General features: G+C 33.5%; 1 protein-coding gene and 1 long non-coding RNA gene across 3 annotated transcripts in view; both read right to left on the bottom strand.

Moving 5' to 3' along the window:
* Nucleotides 1–7085: 7085 nt before the first annotated feature.
* LOC112127167 lies at nt 7086–15699 on the bottom strand. 2 transcript variants are annotated; one of them, XR_002910425.1, is made up of 3 exons: nt 15660–15699; nt 7670–7785; nt 7086–7588 (listed from the first exon to the last, which is right to left on the bottom strand). It is a non-coding gene; the product is annotated as an uncharacterized LOC112127167 (long non-coding RNA). The 2 variants fall into 2 exon arrangements; XR_002910424.1 differs by lacking the exon at nt 15660–15699 and adding an exon at nt 7864–8013.
* A 2356-nt stretch (nt 15700–18055) lies between these two features.
* LOC106672069 overlaps nt 18056–19605 on the bottom strand; it is a 32600-nt gene continuing 31050 nt past the window's right edge. The window contains exons 9-12 of the mRNA XM_024227581.1: nt 18787–18958; nt 18513–18717; nt 18368–18436; nt 18056–18305 (exon numbers count right to left, since the gene is read on the bottom strand). Of these exons, the coding sequence (XP_024083349.1) occupies nt 18246–18305; nt 18368–18436; nt 18513–18717; nt 18787–18958 (506 nt within the window). The 3' untranslated portion in view covers nt 18056–18245. The remainder of the gene's footprint in view (nt 18306–18367; nt 18437–18512; nt 18718–18786; nt 18959–19605) is intronic.

Raw genomic sequence — 19605 nt, forward strand, 5'->3', positions numbered from 1 at the left:
AAGGCATTGTGAGGGAGTTCCTGATCGAGCGACCCTTATGTAGACAGGAGCACGCTTAGAGCGCCCTGGCGGGCACGCAAATATTACTCTTGGTTGTCAAACTTTCAAAATGCTGCAAAAGGTTTTTCTAAATTTGTAAAAAAATAATAATCATTGAACAATTCCATCTGCTCAACAATCAATAAAATAAGTGTCAAACAACTGCGGCTTATTATCGTTCTTAGATTATTTATGAGATTTTTTCTAGATATCAGGATTAATACTTTTTTTATTGTGTATGCAATCTTTATTCCCCTAATTACATAATTTTTTTACTATAAGACGATTTCTGTGTTATTGAAAATTTTCGGCTTGAATCTAAGTCCGATCTATTTGATTCATGACCTGAAGAATTTATTCACAAATTTATTTTGGACAAAATTGCATATTTAATATTTTTTTAGCTTAAATGATGAATTGACCATTTAATGTTTATTTTATGCGCCATGAATCAACTTTAATCGACTGCTGTAAAAATTGCTTTACTGCTTCCGTAGATGTATGACGATCCTTTCGTTTGTTAAAGAATAAATTAATGGAGAAGCGGTACAATTTTTTTGAGTAATTTTTTTTAACAGTGGTTATTTCAGGCTTTATTTAAAAGTCCTTAAATACATACAGTTGTATTTGCATAAAGATAAAACAAAATATTTTCAAATATTACTTAAAACAAAGCCGGACTGCAAGCTTAGGGGCTGTTGCAGGAGTCAAAAAAATTGGTGCATGGAGGTTAATGAATTATCATTAAAATACCAGATTGTTCTTTTACTTTAGCCTTCCTACTAAAATACCAAGTTATCTTCCATTAATTTCGAATTCTTATGCAATGTGTGGTTGAGGTAAAAAAGCTATAGAAGCGCCGGGTACTGATCCGGAGGTCATGGGTTCAAATCCTAATCGATCCGACACTAATTTTTCAACTCAACCATACATTGCGTAATAATTGAAGTAATTACTTTGGTTAATAGGACCAACCGACAAGCACATAACAGATTAATTTCTAAGTTTTTAACCATTTTTCTCTCAGTTCCATAGAGAGTTTAACATATTTGACCAGCCCTACCAAATCTGCTCCTTTAATTAAATTCAAAAAGTGGTCCTAATCTATTTACATATATAGGTGAGCTGAATATTGTACAGATAGCCAAAAAATGGTACACATTTTGTACATCAATACTGTCTATGGGTATTAGGTTTCAGAATCCATCCTCTAATTCCTAAAAGTCATCTCACATCATTCATTGTCAGATCGATTTTTTAAGTTATGCATCTTTTCAAAATAAAACTTGAGTGGTTGGCCCATACCCAATCTCTCTCATCTCATGACCGCATTCTCAAATGTATGTTTTACATTACTTTCAACTGTCTACCTCAGACGAGATTCCATCTCGGGTTTCAACACCGTACGCTACGATGTATTGTACTGTCAGGTCCATAATGTAGTGAAGTATGAACGGTTTTTTTATGGTTTCTATGGGAAAAAATTTTGGTAATCGACCCCCAGGCATGGCAGAGTTTTGAAGTACAAAAGACCCGTCTGCATCTCGACGTAAACAAACGCTGTTTTTATATTGTAAAAACAGTAAATGTTTTATATTTTTACGTAAAATGACATTTAAAAAAGAAACATCCTTATTCAATGTAAAAAATGCTTATTGAATATATTTCAAGTTCTTAAACTCATAATTTGCATATTTGAAATTTTTAATTGCATCACATTTTTAAAGCACGAAATTTTTATTATTATAAAAAATAATAATTTAACCTAGCATAAACTAAACGTTTCCCATATTTTTACATTCACTAGGTTTCAATAAATTAATGATATATAAGTTTTAGACTGCAAGTGTTTGTTTATTTTAACCTTGCCAATTATTAATATATGATTGATTTAAAGCCCTGATGTAGGGGATTATATCCCTTGAAAGCTTGTCAAAAGAACTGTGTATATTATTTTTTTTCTAATTGGCCTTATATCCGATTTTTAATACAAAATGATAATATGGAGTTAGTAAATTTGTTACAAATTTAGACAAATATTTTCATGTTTTTTGCATATTTTTTATATTATCAAAAATTGTGCCACATCTTTCTAATAGTATTATTACATTTTTCTAATATTGTTATTACATTCTATTTTTTTAGCCTTAAAATCGATTGCTTTAAAATCTGTATATTCTTCTTTCGCGTGGGCTTAATTAACCGAAGGCAGAAACTGAAAAATGTTACGTTCAAAAATGTGTTTTTGGAATATATTCGTGTGAAATATATTACGTCCATTTTTGTACTCTAACATTTTATTTTACATAACAACACGCATTTTCGACGTATTCGGTTTAAGTACAGGAAATTTCATCAGACTTTAGACTTCCATCTCGAGCTCGTTTTTAACTTCAAACAAATTTTGGAGAGTCTACTTGTGCAAAACTTGCGACAAGTGAGTTTTCATTTTCAATTATCCTATAGCCTGTTTGAGTTGGGCGTAAGTCCTGTTGCTGCATTACTGTAAGTTGTAAATATTAATTTCTTCTCTCTGTTGTAAAATTATAATTTCGATTAATTAAATTTTCTTACCTTAATGATTTTTTCATGTATTATTTGTAGTGAAAGAAGAAGTGTACTTTTGTAATTTTTTTTTAGTACATTTTATTTGCCACAAGAATTTTTTATAACTTTTTTTAGAGTACGATGGAGAGAGAGAGAGAGAGAGAGAGAGAGAGAGAGAGAGAGAGAGAGAGAGAGAGAGAGTGAGAGTGAGAGAGAGAGAGAGTGTGTGAGAGATTTGATTTTTGAGCAGTAAATCAAATCTTTGATAACAAACACATCCTAAAAAGTGTGTATTATCAGTAGCATTAATTATCCATTTTTTACTATTTTTAATCGACTTTTATGCTGAAATGTATATCTCTCTTTTACCTTGCCCCAAAAAAATGGATTTTTTCATAGTTTTGAATTAATTTGGAACCTTTTCAATTACTGATATGTAATTTTACCCCGTTTTTCTAAACAACATAATTATTGCAATGTACAACTTATTAATCTTTGGGACTGTTAAGTTTTCTTCATGAAATTTCTATAGAATAAAATGACAATTTTTAAAAAACCATTAAACGTTTTCTTATTTCTTGCATAATTAACAGTCGCATATCATTTGTCACAATCTTTTGATGGTTCAGCTTTATCTAGTTCTAGAGTACGCTTTTAATAAAAAAAATATTTCTAGCTTTAAATATGTTCATACACCCCTAAAGTTTTTTTTTTTTTTTTACTTTTGACTGTTTAAGCAAGAGGATTTTATTCACTTCAACTATTCCATTAACTTTGGGCTTTATAATTATCACCCTCTTTCCTTAGAGTTTCATAGAAAGTTTTCTTTTCTTTATTCACCGGGTGTCCTTTTAATAATGAACATTAAAAATTTATTTTTTTGAAATATGTAACAATTTGGCATGAAAAATTAATTAGGAGGAATGTTAGGAAAAAATAATATGGAACAGGATCGGAATAAAATAAATCTATATTTATGTATGAATTAGAATGCTAAAATGGAAAAATATTGAAATAAACATAGAAGTGTTGGGTGGTACTGGATAAAATGTTGGCTGAAGGAAGATCCACCAGTAAATTACTGGGTTTGTCAATGTTGTAAGTAGAATAAGCTGCTAATTCAGATTAGAATTTTATTTTAGGATACCAGTCTTCTTAATAAATAAGATCAAATCGTGTACAGTTTGAAACGAAAAGAGAAGTTTGACAAAGAAGTTTACAAAAGATGGAGAAAAATTCTACTAAATATCGTTAATTGTATGAAAAGTAAAGCTAAATAAATAGAAGTTTCTGATTAAGGATCAAACCACTAAAAGCTTATTAATAAAACGATTTGTTTCTATTAGACCATCCTTTCATCCTTTGCTTCACTTATTAAACAAATAATTGTTTTGATGAGAAAATGTTTGAATTAAGCAAAGAAACACTAGTTTAACTGTAAGCTCAAAACATTATGTATCACCAAAAAAAAAGAAAGAAATTATAGAATAAATATTGACTAAGTTTTTATTCAGCCTTTATTGTAATTCGTAATTAAACATAAATAAAGTAATCATTTTTTAATATAGCTTAATATGTTAGCTACAATCTTTTCCCGGCCGGTTAGTAACTAGGTCTATTTCCAGCCCCAACCCCCATGTTTTGCGTATCTCATATTTTTTATTACTCCTATCTTTGATATTTAACCCTTTTAAACGGGACGATTTAATTAAAATAGACATTTATTTTATTAAAAATATTATCTAACCTTTGTTTGGCGGTTCTCAAGAGTTCTCGATATACCGTTGAGACTCACAGCTACGGTCACTCTAAAATTATTTAAAGCCTAAAAATAGGGAGCCCTGCGAGGGGAATTTCACATTGACGCCCACATTTTATTCATACCAATAAATACATTCACACATAGTAAAAATCATGCATTTTATTATCTTAAGTTAACATAATTACTCCGACGTATCTGTGAGTACTCGATATTCCACATAGTCCATGCACATTTAACACTCACGCAAGTTGCACCATTTACTCCTCGTCACATTACAAATATGTCCAAAACTAAATAACCTAGACTACATTAGTGTGTTTGCGAATACTCGATATTCTATCACAGACACAACCACAAATATTACAATGTTCACGCTAATAAATATATTCACTCAAATTATTTGAAGTAAGTACGAAAGGGCTCCCTATGTGCGGCCATAAAAGCTTATCTGCTTTCGATGTCGAATCAATTGCTTATAATATTCACTACTGTTCCGTAAAAGTTGTTTACGATCTGTAGAAATCCCTTCCCCTCTGTTATACGTTAAACATACTAATGACCCTGATAAATAGCAACTCTATGGCCTGTCTTTGGCGAGGAGAAGTCTATTTGTCAGCCTGCTGTGGCCTATCCGCATGAGAGCAATTGTGATTTTATGTTAGTTAAAACGTTATTGGTAAATTTCTATGTGACAATGTTGTTTAGTAATCCCTAAATAACGTTTGATTAACATAATCAACGGAAAATTTATTAAAGTTTTTGTTATGTATTATTTCAAATTGTTTTGATTTTTATATATTAATATAATATATTTTATATATTTTTATATATTGTATATTATTATATTTCCATCGAAAAATAAGCACAGTAAGTCTTATAACAATAAATAGTTTTATGTTAATATGTCTAACAGTAATTCTTCATTAACTAATAAAACTATTTTAATAGTTTCATTTTGATTTATAGCCCAGGTAAAAACAGCGAACCCGTGACTGGCCGTAAAATAAAACTTTATCACGTCTCAAACCGTCAGTCCTGGGAAATTAATACAGTTGTTGCGAAGGATGGAACATTTCGCCAGAAAATGATACACGTTCTCATTTCCACTAACTCTTCTGGGAATACAGGAGACGATGAAATGGGTTTAATTTACAGAGACGATGGTCTTCACATGTTGAAATCTTTTGTTTTGCCTGCTTGGATATAGGGAAAAGGGACGTAGATAGTAGCTAGGGTCAAAGTGTAGGCATAAAGGGTCATATCAAATAGTGAAAAAAATGTATTAGTTGCGTCAATTTAAAATTGCAACGCGTAAATGTAGGAAACATATACATTTACAGATATTTACACACTCGATTTAATCAAGGAGAGGAAATAATCTCCAGAAAACAATTCTCCTATTTCCCTCCACTTTACTACAATAGTTCATCACGATCCCTCAGAATGGCATCCTCTGTTAGTCGTTGGGAATAACAAGAAAATTACATAAGTACCAGGGCAAACAGGTCACAAGAAGCCGATAAACTTGCTATGGTAAGTCCGAAGAAGACAAACCTTTTTACGCCATGCCAAACTGTTAAAAAGTGGAACCATCAGACAAAGGAAAAATCCTCGGTTAATAGGAAGTATCCAAAAAATTTCATCAAAGGATCATCGCAGAAAAAAAGACTAATAAATCTAGGACATGCTAGGACTAGAATTATGGCTGGACTGCTTACTGGACACTGCCGACTCCTGAGGAATATATACATACTTAGGGCAGCAGAAATAAGCTTGTGCAGATATTGCCAGGAAGAGGAAGAATAGTGGTACATGTCGGCTTGTGGCTTGTGCAAAATGAGGTTCTACTTCTGGCAAAGCCTTTTTATATTCAATTACCCCTTTAAAAAATTAGAAAAACTGATATAGGAACATGTCCTTTGTAACTGCGAAACATTATCCCGTAAACGGTACTCCCAGAAAGGTGATACCTAAAGAAATCAGCAAAGAAAAACTCCAGAAAGTGCCCAACAACCTAAAAAGTTTTTTTCTGCAGTATGGGAATAAAAAAGGGTCAACGCCACAATAGACCTTTTATGTCCCTTAGACTAAAATCTCCAGTGACTCTGGAAAACGATTGTTATGTGGGCTTTAACTAGAAATAAATTAAATAAGTTTATTTGTTCTACACACTGACTACATTGTCTTTGTTAGTTTACTTTCACAAGCCAAAAATAAATAAAGTGTGCCATTTCTTAGGAAGTAAAGACAATAAAGGTAGAAGCATTCTGCAGTAATTCCAGTATAACCTTGCAAAGAGGTTTTCTAAATTACATTGAAGAGAATTCAACTTTACAGATAGAACCCTGCCAGGAACGAAGCTTGTTAACAGCCACCTAAATTAAAACCCACCCTTTCCTTCCAAGTTAGGTGTTTTCTATATAAAAAAAGAAACAAATATACAAAACCTTTTGCAAGTCGGAAAGGGCCAATTTAGCTTTACGACATGCTCGGCCTCATATTTCAAAGCCTACTGTCTGGAAGCTTCGAGGTTTAAAACTTAAAACTCTTCCACAACGCTTAATTCGACAGAGGGTTCTCAAACTGCTTTTCACTTGTTTGAGAAATTTAGAACACTTTGGTTTAAATGAGGAGGAATGGAAATTTTTCGGCCGCATAATTTTTCCAAAGGCATTACTTTTACAAACAAATTTGTCACTTGATAAAATTTGGCTTTCATTTACACGCTCTTTATTTAATTCAAAAAATTCAAAATATAAATGACTAGTAACAACCCATAAAATTATGAATAATGCAGTACAAGCTCGGTAATTTTACGAATGATCCTATATAAGCCTATAATCAAAATTCTTATTTATTTAAGAAATATGTAATAAAGCGCAATAAACTTCTTTACAACTTCACAATATCTTTCTTTTGATGATTCTAAAGCTTAAATAGTTCCGGGTTTGCCTTTCCTCCAAACCCCTATTGAGGGTTTTCTAAATCCATTTAAGCTTAAATCTCTAAAAGATTTTAAAGCAGACTTCAATCGCGGCCTATCTACTAATGTACTGTAGTGTTTAGAAAAGAGCCATTCTGATCTTGGTTTCTGGTGAGAGTTCGTTTTTGCTTGTCAAAACCACTTTTTTATTCTCCGTCATCAATCATCTAAGAGATCCCTGTCTAGTGGGTTGTTCAATTTCTGACGCATCATCAGCGTGACAGGCGATTATTAAGGCGACCAGCATTTACAAGTCACTGCAAATGAGAAACTACATTAGCAAGTATTCACTTTGAAACATAGTGTTTATATATTGAAAAATATGCACTATTGTTTACCTACGTTTCCGACCAATCTATCGTTTTTGTTCGGACAAAGAAAATTCTCTTTCGCTCAAATAATAAATTACCTGGGTGATACACCATCAGGGCAAGTCTCCACGCTTTCTGAAAAACTGTAAATACAACAAAAAGGTTAACATAAGTTACAAAAATAATAATATTAAAAATAACAATGTCATAATAGGCAACACCTTCCAACTTGTCTTCGCTGTATTCGAAGTGGAGAACGTGTCATTCTGGCGGTAAAACATGTTTTGGTCGATAGTCGCATTTTGTAACCCTTTCGGCAAAGGCTCAATGTGTCGACGGATTTAAAGGAGTTACTAGGTCCCCAGTGTTTGTTCCGGAGTGCACGTTTCAACTTTCCTAAATTTATTGGAATTTATAATCAGGTTTAGGCCTTTCGTCAAATTCTTATACCTTGAATGTCTAACAGTGTTTGAATGATACTTCTACGTGCAATATTTCTTAACTCTTAATCTCTTAACTTTCTTAACTTTGAGGCTGCAGGAGCGGAAAAATGAAATAAAAGAAAAAATCAAATTGTGGGATAATAAACTACAATGCCCAAAATCGCGATTCAAATAACGAAAGATAGCTTCTCTAAAAAAATAAATAATAAATAAAATACATAAATAAAAAAGTGTTATTGTGTTTTTGTTTTAATTATTGTTGTTATGTAGCATTAGNTTTTATAATTTAAAATGTTTTTTTACATATATTTGGCTTTTCAAATTAATTATTTTAAAGGCTTATATTAAAGCTTTGGATGGCAATAGGATAGATTAGATTACGTGGTAAATGTTAAGATTGAAGTTGTGAATGTATGTTAAAGGTGAGGGCATGAAATGACTTTAGCCTTTAAAATAATAGCTAGACTTTAGACTTTAGCCTTAAAAATTAATAATAATCCATTATATTTAGTGGTAAATTGACCAAATAACGTCTTTCAATTAATTTTTTTACGTAAGGTTTTGATTGAAATGAAAACCCTAGTGTCACGAGCGGGATTCGAACCCACGACCTTCGGCTAAATACGCCGCTGCTCTAACCACTATATCGTGACGTCGATCCACTCGGACACCAAGTCCCCATCACAACCTACAACTTTTCTTCATTAATCTCATTAATAATAACGAGAAGAAGGTGGGAAGTTTAACTTAACATACAGCTGAGATCATCGCCCACTGGTTGTTACTTCTTTTTCTGGTCTTTTTGTCTGTCATATTTTTCAGCAAGCAGCCATTCGAGAGCCTCGATCTGTTAAGGACTATCTGCTGTTACATGAAAACTAATTGTAAGTCGATATTCTAGAATGCTAACCTCTCATTTTACCTCAGGTTGTCGACTAAAGAATAGATACAAAATGTACAATTCATAATATCACCACAAACACGGTATGGTTGTAACATTCAATCTCTTAGAATACTCGATATTTTCATAGCTCAAGTGGTAGAGCAGCGGCGTATTTATCCGAAGGTAGGGGTTTGAATCCCGCTCGTAGCACTGACTTTTTCATTTCAGCCAAAACCTTACATAAAAAGATTAATTAATTGAAACAAGTAATTTGGCCAATAGACCCCTAAATATAATTGATTTAATAAGCTATAAAATTTGGTTACATACCCTCCGTATATAAAGTCTATAAAGAAGAGCGCGCGTGCGTGTTTATTTCTTATGTTAATTAATATTAGCATCTTTTATTTGTCTTTAGTTAAATAATAAATAAAATTCTCTAATTTCGTGGTCCGCTTGACCAATTAATACTTTACAATTAATTAAGGTTTTTTTGTTGAGATGAAAAAAAGCTAATGGCACGAGAGGGATTCGAACCCACGACCTTGGGGACAGCGGTAGCCGAGTGGTTAGCATGAGAGACTCTCACGCCGCGGTCGTGGGTTCGATTCCCACCGTTGCCCCTGGCCCTTTTTTCCCAATAACCCCCCCCAAATTTGAACACACATATACGAATTGTCATATGGCTAATATGCATGGTTCATAACGCAAAAAAAAAAAAAAAAAAAAAAAAAAAAAAAAAAACCACGACCTTCGGCTAGATACGCCGCTGCTCTACCACCTGAGCTGTCGTGACCTCCATCCACTCGGACATCAACTCCTCATCTCAACCTGGTAGAGCTTCGGCGTATCTAGCCGAAGGTCATGGGTTCGAATCCCTCTCGTGCCATTAACTTTTTTTCATCTCAACAAAAAACTTAATTAATTGTAAAATAAATAAAATATTGTGAAAGGAAGTTAATAAATAATATTTACGAGGCTGTGTTCAAGCCTTGCTTTTTATTCAATTAAACCATTTTATTTGCAACCTTAATGTTGCTTTTTGTCGTTTATTTCTCGTTATAATGGCTTAATTAACATTTACCGTTGTATTCCATGTTTCTTATGACCTGTAATTCTAATTATTTCTCGTTGCTTTTTGCCTTAAATAATAATAAGTATTTTGTTAAAGAAACCATGAAATTTTAACGAGAATATATCTATTATTTTTATTACCACTATGAATTGATTTTTTGCGGCAGATTCAGCTTTTTTGTAAGTACATCTTTTTAAATTAGAGAATACTTTAATGAACGTGCAAGGAATGGTATGACAGTACACTGTATACAGAAAAATATCATAATGGCCTCAAACCTTTCCTAAAAAATATCGATCCAAAAATGCAACCATTCGTAAACTACCGATTCGATAAGCGGATAATAAATCCAACCAGCCTTGAGCTGGTTGTTTTTTCAGTTTTGTAAACGAGCAACAAACGCTGGTTGCACCCTAGTGTTACCGCACCTGCAATTCCACCCGAATTGGTTCTAATTGTTTTCTGGAATCCACAACTGTACAACCCTTTTAACAATTGAATGAATTTCTTACAATTTATACAAAATATTTGGGCAAGAAATAAATAAAATAACCAAAGCTTGTTGAAAATATTTTGTAACAGCTATTTATTTTCATCTCAACCGATAAATAATAAATTCAACCCTTTTAAACTCAATATAATAAATAGTTATTAATTTGTTATTTTTTAATACTGTAAGAAAACAAACAGATCTCTCGGTACAATTAATTAGACAGACGTTATCCACAAGAAATTGGTTATCGCGAGAAACAACTCTTAGACCTTCAATGGGGCGTGTGAAAATATATCTTGCTACGCTAGACTGACCAAATGGATCAAGAACGTATTTATTGTTAAACATATTTTATGTGATATCTACCACGTCAAGCTGTTAAAATTGTTTATATATTTGTCTTTTTATTCTATTTATATTAATATTTATTAAAAATGTTTTAACAATTCAAATAGTTCTGCTTTGACATCCCCAGTTTTATCTTACAAAATCTATGTTTTCTGTGTTTTTTTTTTGTGTTTTTTTCGAAATAGAATTATTTACCAACATGAACAAGTTTTGGAAGCATAATAGAAAATGAATTATGTGTGGTGATATTAGTGACCGTTAATCGATAATTATTCAGAAATCGTGAGATGCGGTCTGGTGTGATGTAGGTTTCAGAAAAACATTTTCTTTATCGTGCCAACGTTTCGATCTTTATTGAGATCATCTTCAGGGCCTGGGATTTACAAACATTGTTTACATTTAACAAATACATGTAGGATGTGGAGAGACAGTATATTTTGCAGTGTATAAATTCACTTTTCTCCACATCCTACATGTATTTCTTATATGTAAACAATGTTTGTAAATCCCAGGCCCTGAAGATGATCTCAATAAAGGTCAAAACGTTGGCACGATAAAGAAAATGTTTTTCTGAAACCTACATCACACCAGGCCGCATCTCACGATTTCTGAATAAATATTAATTATGTACAATCTTACAAATGATAATGTATGATAATTAAAAAGATTGACACTAGTTAGAGACAATCTCTAAAATTGATGAAATGCAACTCGGATTTCTAGGTTTTCTAGTGAAGCTTGATTTTGGTTCAATTTTTTTCTGGGGCAAGTAAACATCAGCTAAAAAACCGTTTTTAAAATAGATTCATCTTTAATTTAACTGCCAATACACATAAAACAGATTTCAGTTTCGCATTATTAAAATTTATTCTATAAATGTTGAATAAATACTTGTCCTAGATCAAACAAGAAAACAGAATAAAGTAGTATTTTTATAGTTTTACTGTTTCATTTCGTATAAATAACTAGAATTGACTAAAGTCGTACAGCAAACAAGGGTGTGTTTGACAGACTTTTATGAAACTTTTTTCATTTACTAGGTGGGAAAATAAACTGCCCAAGTGAATTATTTACTATCCCTAGAATTTTTATACTATTTTTATTATAAATTGCATTAACTTTTATTAGAATTTTTTTTTCTTGCTGAAGGCAAATTTAATTAAGACTATTTCTATAATTCTATAATTTTATTTATTGGACACGATAATATTTTAAACAATTTCATAAGGATTTCATAAGGGATTTTACTCCATGGCTGTTGCATTCAATTGTTGTTGCAGCTCAATTGGCTTCGGATGGTGATCGAAAATCCTTCTCTGCAACGCATCCCACATATGCTCAATAGAATTGAGGTTTGGAGACGATGGGGAAAAAGACAAATGAGAAATCCCCAAGTTTTCCAAACACTGATGAACAACTCTGCATGTTTGACGTCTGCTGGCATTGTCATCCGGAAATATTTGCTAATGAGGGATGTATTCCTCGATAATTAATTCAAATTATAATAAATAAAAAATAAATCTTTATTCATTTTTGAGCAATTTATTAGGCATGTGTCCGAACATTATCGCTGTAGGTCCGAGGAGCCAACGAAAACAAACATAGAATCCTCCATCACAGAATGGATCCAAAAATAGGAGAAGTGGGTATTTTCTAGTGGTACTAGACACATTAAGCTTAAGTTAAAACTGCCCTCACCAAAATTGGCAAACTCACTCATACAGTGAATTCAGAGGACTGGTAACTGGCATTGGATATAAACTGCTTAGGGATATAAACCCATATTCCTAGTCTCCTTTCATCATCATCATCAAATGCAATATAAAATTGATTAAAAGCAAGTGATATGAGCTTTTTATTTGTATTTATTTCTTGGCTGAATACCTTTGAAATTGTTTAAAATCTACTTTTTGTCCAAAAATATTCATTAAATAATCATAAATAAAATAATCATCAAAAAAAATCATTGCATAATTACTACCGTTACAATTTGCAAGCTCCGTCAATAGCATAGGCGTTGAGTCGAGTGAGACTTTGATACCGTGACTTGAAAACTTCACAATTTCGGCTTTAAATACCAGGAGAAGAGGTTTTTTAAATAGAACAAAAAAACCAACTCTTCTATTTTTGGCAGTTGAACATATCGGATTGGTTCGATGATCCTGTGAGGGTTGTTAACATCCATACTTTCGTGCCATTCATTGCTTATTCGATTCATTGAAATAGTTCGTGACTGACATCAAAAATGTTTAATCATTGATTGATTTTCTAAATCGAATGGTTGTATTGTAAATGAAACGAATGTAAAATTAAAGCCTATGACATATTAAATGGTTTATACATATAAATGGTTTTATTGTTGTAAAGTGTATTTCTTAATACTGTACTTAAATTTCCCAACGATTTATCTTTTGTATAATATTGTATTTTGTATAAACGGAAATCTATCCATGAAATGGGCATTAATGTTTAATGTGGTTTGGCTTCCACCAGTTTGTTAAGTGGCAACATATAAAAACAGTAAAATAAATCGATATGAAAAAAATTACGCAATAAGCACACTGGCGAGACAAGTTGGTTGATGAATCCGAACTAATAGAAGCTTGTCATGTCTTGGGTCTTTACATGGAGAGTGTAGGCGTACTGCCAAATTTAAGAATTGTTCTCAGGCACAGTAGCGAGTTTCGGGGTTCAGCTTTCCGGAAGACGTGAATTTTTTTGTAAATACATAGATCTGTTGTATGCGTTTTGTGGTTATGTGTTTTGTTTAAATGAGTGTATTTATGGAGAGAGGTAATGGTGAAATATAGCATTACCATCGCCCCTCCAGTAGTGTGTATATTTAGGGCAGATTATAGAATATTTATAAAAGTACTCCATCTTCCGTAATTTAGATTATCTTGTTACTATTGTGGGTAAGTCTATAGAGGCATATCGAGTACTCTACCGACCATTCAAAATGAATGCCACATATATAAGTGAAAATGTATTTATTTGTGCGACTGTATTATAGAAGTTAGCTAGTTTTAAGATAGATTACATTTTGCATGCGTTGCGGGGCTGAAATGACCTAGCAGTCCGTAGTCCCCTCCGACTGGAAAGCAGCCATCTCTTGGCTCTGGTTAGATACTAGCGACCCACCCCGCATAACGGTTTAACTGAACTCCCATGAGGTTTAAACTTTAGGGTCAGCATTTAAAAGAGTATGTCTGCCCATTGTTTAACTGGATAAAGTTAAGTTTATTTAAAGTTGAGGGTATATATTAAATTACAATATTGACCATGCAAATAATTAATCCTGCAGTAATCGCATTAACCCCGGATTAAAGGATTAGGGTGATATTTTTCTTTTGTAAATTGTAAAATGTCCAGAGTACAAAAAAGACCCCTATGCCGCATTGTGATCTAATTAGTAACGTGTAATGTTACTTGGTTACAACGTCCGCTTAAATAAAATTAAAAGTCTGGACGATAATGAGCCTGGCCAGTTGATCGTTAGAGGTGGTTACCCTTGCTAAATTGTCTCCACCGGGGTTTTTAAAAAGGTGAAAAAGGTGTTCACGAGTGCCCCTTTCAGAAATGTGTACCTTTTCCATTTTTCAAAAAGCAAAAATCCTTGTCCTTAGTTTTCACCTACGTCAAAATTCGACCCCGCGGTCTTTCCGTTTACGCTTTATTTAATGTGAATCCACAAGAGTTTACGAGCTTAAATAGATTATACGCGAGCCAAGTTATGGTAGGATAAACGGAGTGAGGGACTTCACAAGGCCAGTGTACAAACTTATCGGTATTCCTGAAATAGTTTGCAAACTTAGAGCAATTTCAATTAATAAAGTTACGAATCAGTTAATTCTTTTGTGAATACATGAAATGATAAAAATTAATTTTAACAATATTTGATATTTTTTCGATTTTTAATATATATTCAGAACAAATGAGTCTATAGTGTCAAAGAATTCCATTATATTATAAAGAATAACATTATCGCAAATTGTGCTAATCAAATTAGTTGTGTTAAGTACAAAATATTTGTGATCCAAGAGTGCTACTCGACACTAGCTTATTTCCTATCAAGTGCTAATGTGGATGGCAGGGTTGGTACTCCACCATGTGCTACTTGCTGCCCCTAACTGCACAGATTTTGCAAACTCACTGGGTTTACCGAAACTACAATAAAATATAGTTTGTTGCGTTTTAAATATATCTGTCCTTTTTAGATGGCCGGTCTGAATTTCTTTTGAGCCAATGATGCTATTAAAAAACCTGTTTAATGTTTTTAGTGTAGTTTGAAACTGGAGAAAAAATATGCAGGGTACCACTGGGTACACACCCATCCATCAAATCAGTTCACCTTCAAAATTTCAAATATGACCCTATACATCCAGACACTTCATTTTAAAGGATTTTTTAAGCTGCAAATGGTGCAAGCTGCAATTCAAATTGGCCAAAAGTGACAAAGTTATGGCAAAAAGTTTAAAAAACACAGTAATTTGGTTTGCTATTTATTAACCACATTTCATGTTCGAACTGGCTGCCTTGCGTAAAGACACAAAGATTTTTTTAACCACTCTTCACTCGTGCTCAGAGCGATAGAGTGGGGGGAGTTGGATTGACAAGCATTTTCTATCCTTTGCCGCAGTTATTCAACTGAGGCAGATGAGTTATGATGTTGTTTTTTTAAATGACCCCACAGAAAATAGTCAAGTGGATTTAAATCGGGTGACCGAAGAGGATAGATTCCTATCCCGGAAGTGACGACTCAAATAACGTCTCACCTGCAAAGAATTGTGTGCGGGGCTTCCATCCAGCTGGAGAATCATTCTTACTCGTTCTTGCAGAGGAACATCATCTGTTGAAATACTGCTGGTAAAACCTCCCTCAAAAAAATTAAGGAACTGAGCACAATTTAAATTATCTTCGTAGAAATAAGGCCTAATTAATTTATATCCGAGAAGTCCACACTAAACAATGATACTTCGAACAACCTGATGATGACAAGGCTACGAAAATCTCGGATTTCCCTATGCCCACGGTCGACAATTCCAATTGTTTAGTATGCCACTAGAGGTGAACTTGGATTCATCATACATATGATGTATGGAAAAATATTTTTTTCAGCCTCCTAAATCGACATTTGTGCAAGGTCGTTAGACGCCCATAATTAGAGTCCCGAAGTCCTCTCGACGCTAATTTTAATTTTTTAAAAACTTAAAACCCTTCCAACATTTCAGAGAGAGGAATTTAGATTTTCGCGAACATACAATAAAATAATTATTCAGAAATCGTGAGATGCGGTCTGGTGTGATGTAGGTTTCAGAAAAACATTTTCTTTATCGTGCCAACGTTTCGATCTTTATTGAGATCATCTTCAGAGCCTGGCACCCCCAACAAGACACGCAAGAATGGCACAATTACACAGAAGACTAACACTTTGAGTGAGTATAAATACTTTGATTGAATATGAAAAATATATTTTACATTGTATAAATTCACTTTTTTCCACATCCTACATTTATTTGTTAAATTTAAACAATGTTTTTAAATCCCAGGCCCTGAAGATGATGTCAATAAAGATCGAAACGTTGGCACGATAAAGAGAATATTTTTCAGAAACCTACATCACACCAGACCACATCTCACGATTTCTGAATAATTATCGACTAACGGTCACTACTCACCACACATTTATACTATAAAATGTTCAGCTCTCCGTGGAAATTGCGCAGCCGGTTTTTTGCTGATGAAGCACCAACTGATCCGTACCTCCTCATAGTGCGAGCAATACGAATAAACGTCTTGTGGTTTACTCTGCAGTAGCCAGGAAATTTCTCGAGTGCAACTCGATACCAGTACATCATTAAAGCAGTCGTACATGTCAAATCGCTGTTGATCGGAAAAATGTGCTCTTCGGTTCATTTTGAAGGGAATACTTAATGTAACAAATAGGTAGTATTGTAAAATATATTTACTTCCAGGAATAAGATTTGCTATCCTAATATGAATTGGACAAACAATGTCAGATTGTAAACAATAAAGGCAATTAATACTTATCAGTGTTGTGTGATGGTTAGAGACCGTTAATCGATAATTATTCCGAAATCGTGAGATGCGGTCTGGTGTGATGTAGGTTTCAGAGAAACATTTGCTTTATCGTGCCAACGTTTGATTTTTATTGAGATCATCTTCAGGGCTCAAAGTGTTTGTCTTCTGTGTAATTGGGTCATTCTTGCGTGTCGTGTTGTGGCACTTTCAACACGAAACGCAAGAATGGCACAATTGCACAGAAGACAAACACTTTGAGCCCTGAAGATATAAAGAAAATGTTTCTCTGAAATCTACATCACACCAGACCGCATCTCACGATTTCGGAATAATTATACTTATCAGTGTAGAATCAAATTATTGGAATTAAAAACGAAAACGAAATGCGTTTTTCAAACTTTTACCGTAACTTTGTCACTTTTGACCAATTCAAAATCCAACTGCAACATTGCTTTCAGCGTAAAAGAATCCTTGGTATGTCAGGATGTATAGGATCGTATTTGAAATTTTGAAGTAGAAGTGGGCCTGACGTACTCTTATCTGCTTGTTTCCTCCCGGTTATACCAACATACCAGGAATACTTTTTCCCACATCAATTCTTTTAAGTTGTCCAGGTATTTTTCTGATTAATGAAACTGGGATGCTTTTCTCCTGAGTTGCTGAATCGCGCTTAGGGAGTCTGTATTTTTTTCTTTCGACGACCTTAGCGCGATGGTTATGACTTTCATATATATTTCCACTTGCACACCTGTAACACCTGTTATCGGGGGGAATGATTGCGTTGTATCTCACATTCCATGCACGTACGTGCGCGATGAAACAAATAAGAGATTTTTCACAGTTTTCAAAAGTTTCCAAGATAAAAAACTTGTAGATGTCACATAATTTTACCAGTATTTAAGTTTAATTGTATTTTTCTATTAATTATTCTTACGAGAAAATGATACTTTATATTTTTTTCATTAGCATCATGTGAAATAAAATTATTTTGCAAATCTGAAGAATTTCTAAATTTATTTTTTTATCGTCTCATCCACTCTAACCTGAAGAATGAAACTTTTCAAGAGAAATGAAGAGGAGAAACGCCTTTTTAAAGGATGTGATGATAAAGGATGAAATAAACAAAATATACAAATCTCCATTTATTTCATGAAAAGAAAACTGCCAAATTCATAAAACATTCAATAAAAGCAATAAAAAAATCTTTCGCAGTACAAAATCACATTGTCCAACAGTTTCTTAGGCCGAAAAAAGTCGTATTTTATCGTTCAAAATTCGATATTTACATATCACAGTCGTTCCCAGGAAAATACTACCGGCTAAACGGAAAAAAAGCCAGTGAGTCTTAAAGGACTTAGTTTCTTCTTGACACCAGTCACCTGGAAGGATAAAATTAAATAGACAATTTTTCATAATGGTTTATAATTATAAAAATCCTTACCTTTACGTTAATTTCATCGGTCTCTTTTATATCTGATTTTTCTACACTTTCATTACAGGCTCTAGCAAGCTACAAAAAGAAATTGGTATTTTTGTTAGGGCATTCATTTCTTCAAACATGGCCTGAATTGAAAGGGAAAACCAACCTTTTGCAGTACGGCAATGACGAGTTTTGTGTTTGTGTATTCTCTAGACCCGGGCGACAGCCTGGTTAGGACGGCTTGGAACATCACCGGAAGCCTTGTGATCCTCTGGGACGGCAGGGACAGGAAGGACTGCAACGAGCAGCCCTGCGCTTCTTTGTACGACTCAACCTTTCTGCAGGCCGTCCGGAACTTGGCGTTGGTCTTCCTGTGGGGAACGGTTTCGGTGAGACGAGCCGTTTAAAAAAGCTGACGTGAAGTATTAAGTCGGACTTACAATAATCTCGAGAGGGTGGCTGCCGCTTTGGGCTGGGCGGAACAGTACGTTATGTAGGGTGTTAAGTTGACCGCCGCCTGGTTCCTCACCGTGTTGGAGATGTCCCTGAGAAGTATGTCTTCTTTAAAATGCCCTGCCAAATCGTACAGCAAAGCGACTGAGCAGTCCCGAACTTTTGTTTCAAAAAGAGAAAATTAAAATCAAAACAAGTAGGTCAAACAGAAAATAACTAAAATTGAAAAGTTTTAAATAAACTAATAACAATTAAATTTTACAAGCTAGTTCACGTAAAAACTCAATAAAGAGTGAATTGTTCTGAGCTATTGTTCAAATTTAATTCTCCTATTAGATTCGTCTTGAACATATAAAATAGGATAAAAATATTTCTTAAGTTCAAAAAAGAACAAATGAAATTGCATACCGTTTCCACCATAGGAATCCACCATGTTTGTAAGACGTTAACTCGTGTTAACTCAAATAGAGAAATGTCCAGTAAGATCCTGAACGCCCCCTTTTGTTAGTATGTTAAATGTTAATTTTTCCGCAATGCTGCGCGTGGCGAATGGTAAAACTGAAAATAAAGTCCTTGAAGGCCTGTTGTTGTTTGTTTTGGTTTTCTTTTGTGTTAAATTGTAAGATGCCAGAAGTTAATAAAAAGGAAAATTAATCAACTCTTTCATTCAAAATGCCTATTCCCTCGAAAAGTATTAACAAATGACACGCTTCATCTTGCCGACCTACCTAACTTGCATCATAACGTCTAACAGACTCCAACTTTATAGAATAGGGGACGTATCTATTGTGAATGCGAGTATAAGT

This window comes from Cimex lectularius, unplaced genomic scaffold (assembly GCF_000648675.2).
Source record: "Cimex lectularius strain Harlan isolate CLEC.00 unplaced genomic scaffold, Clec_2.1 scaffold132, whole genome shotgun sequence".
Classification (NCBI taxonomy): domain Eukaryota; kingdom Metazoa; phylum Arthropoda; class Insecta; order Hemiptera; family Cimicidae; genus Cimex; species Cimex lectularius.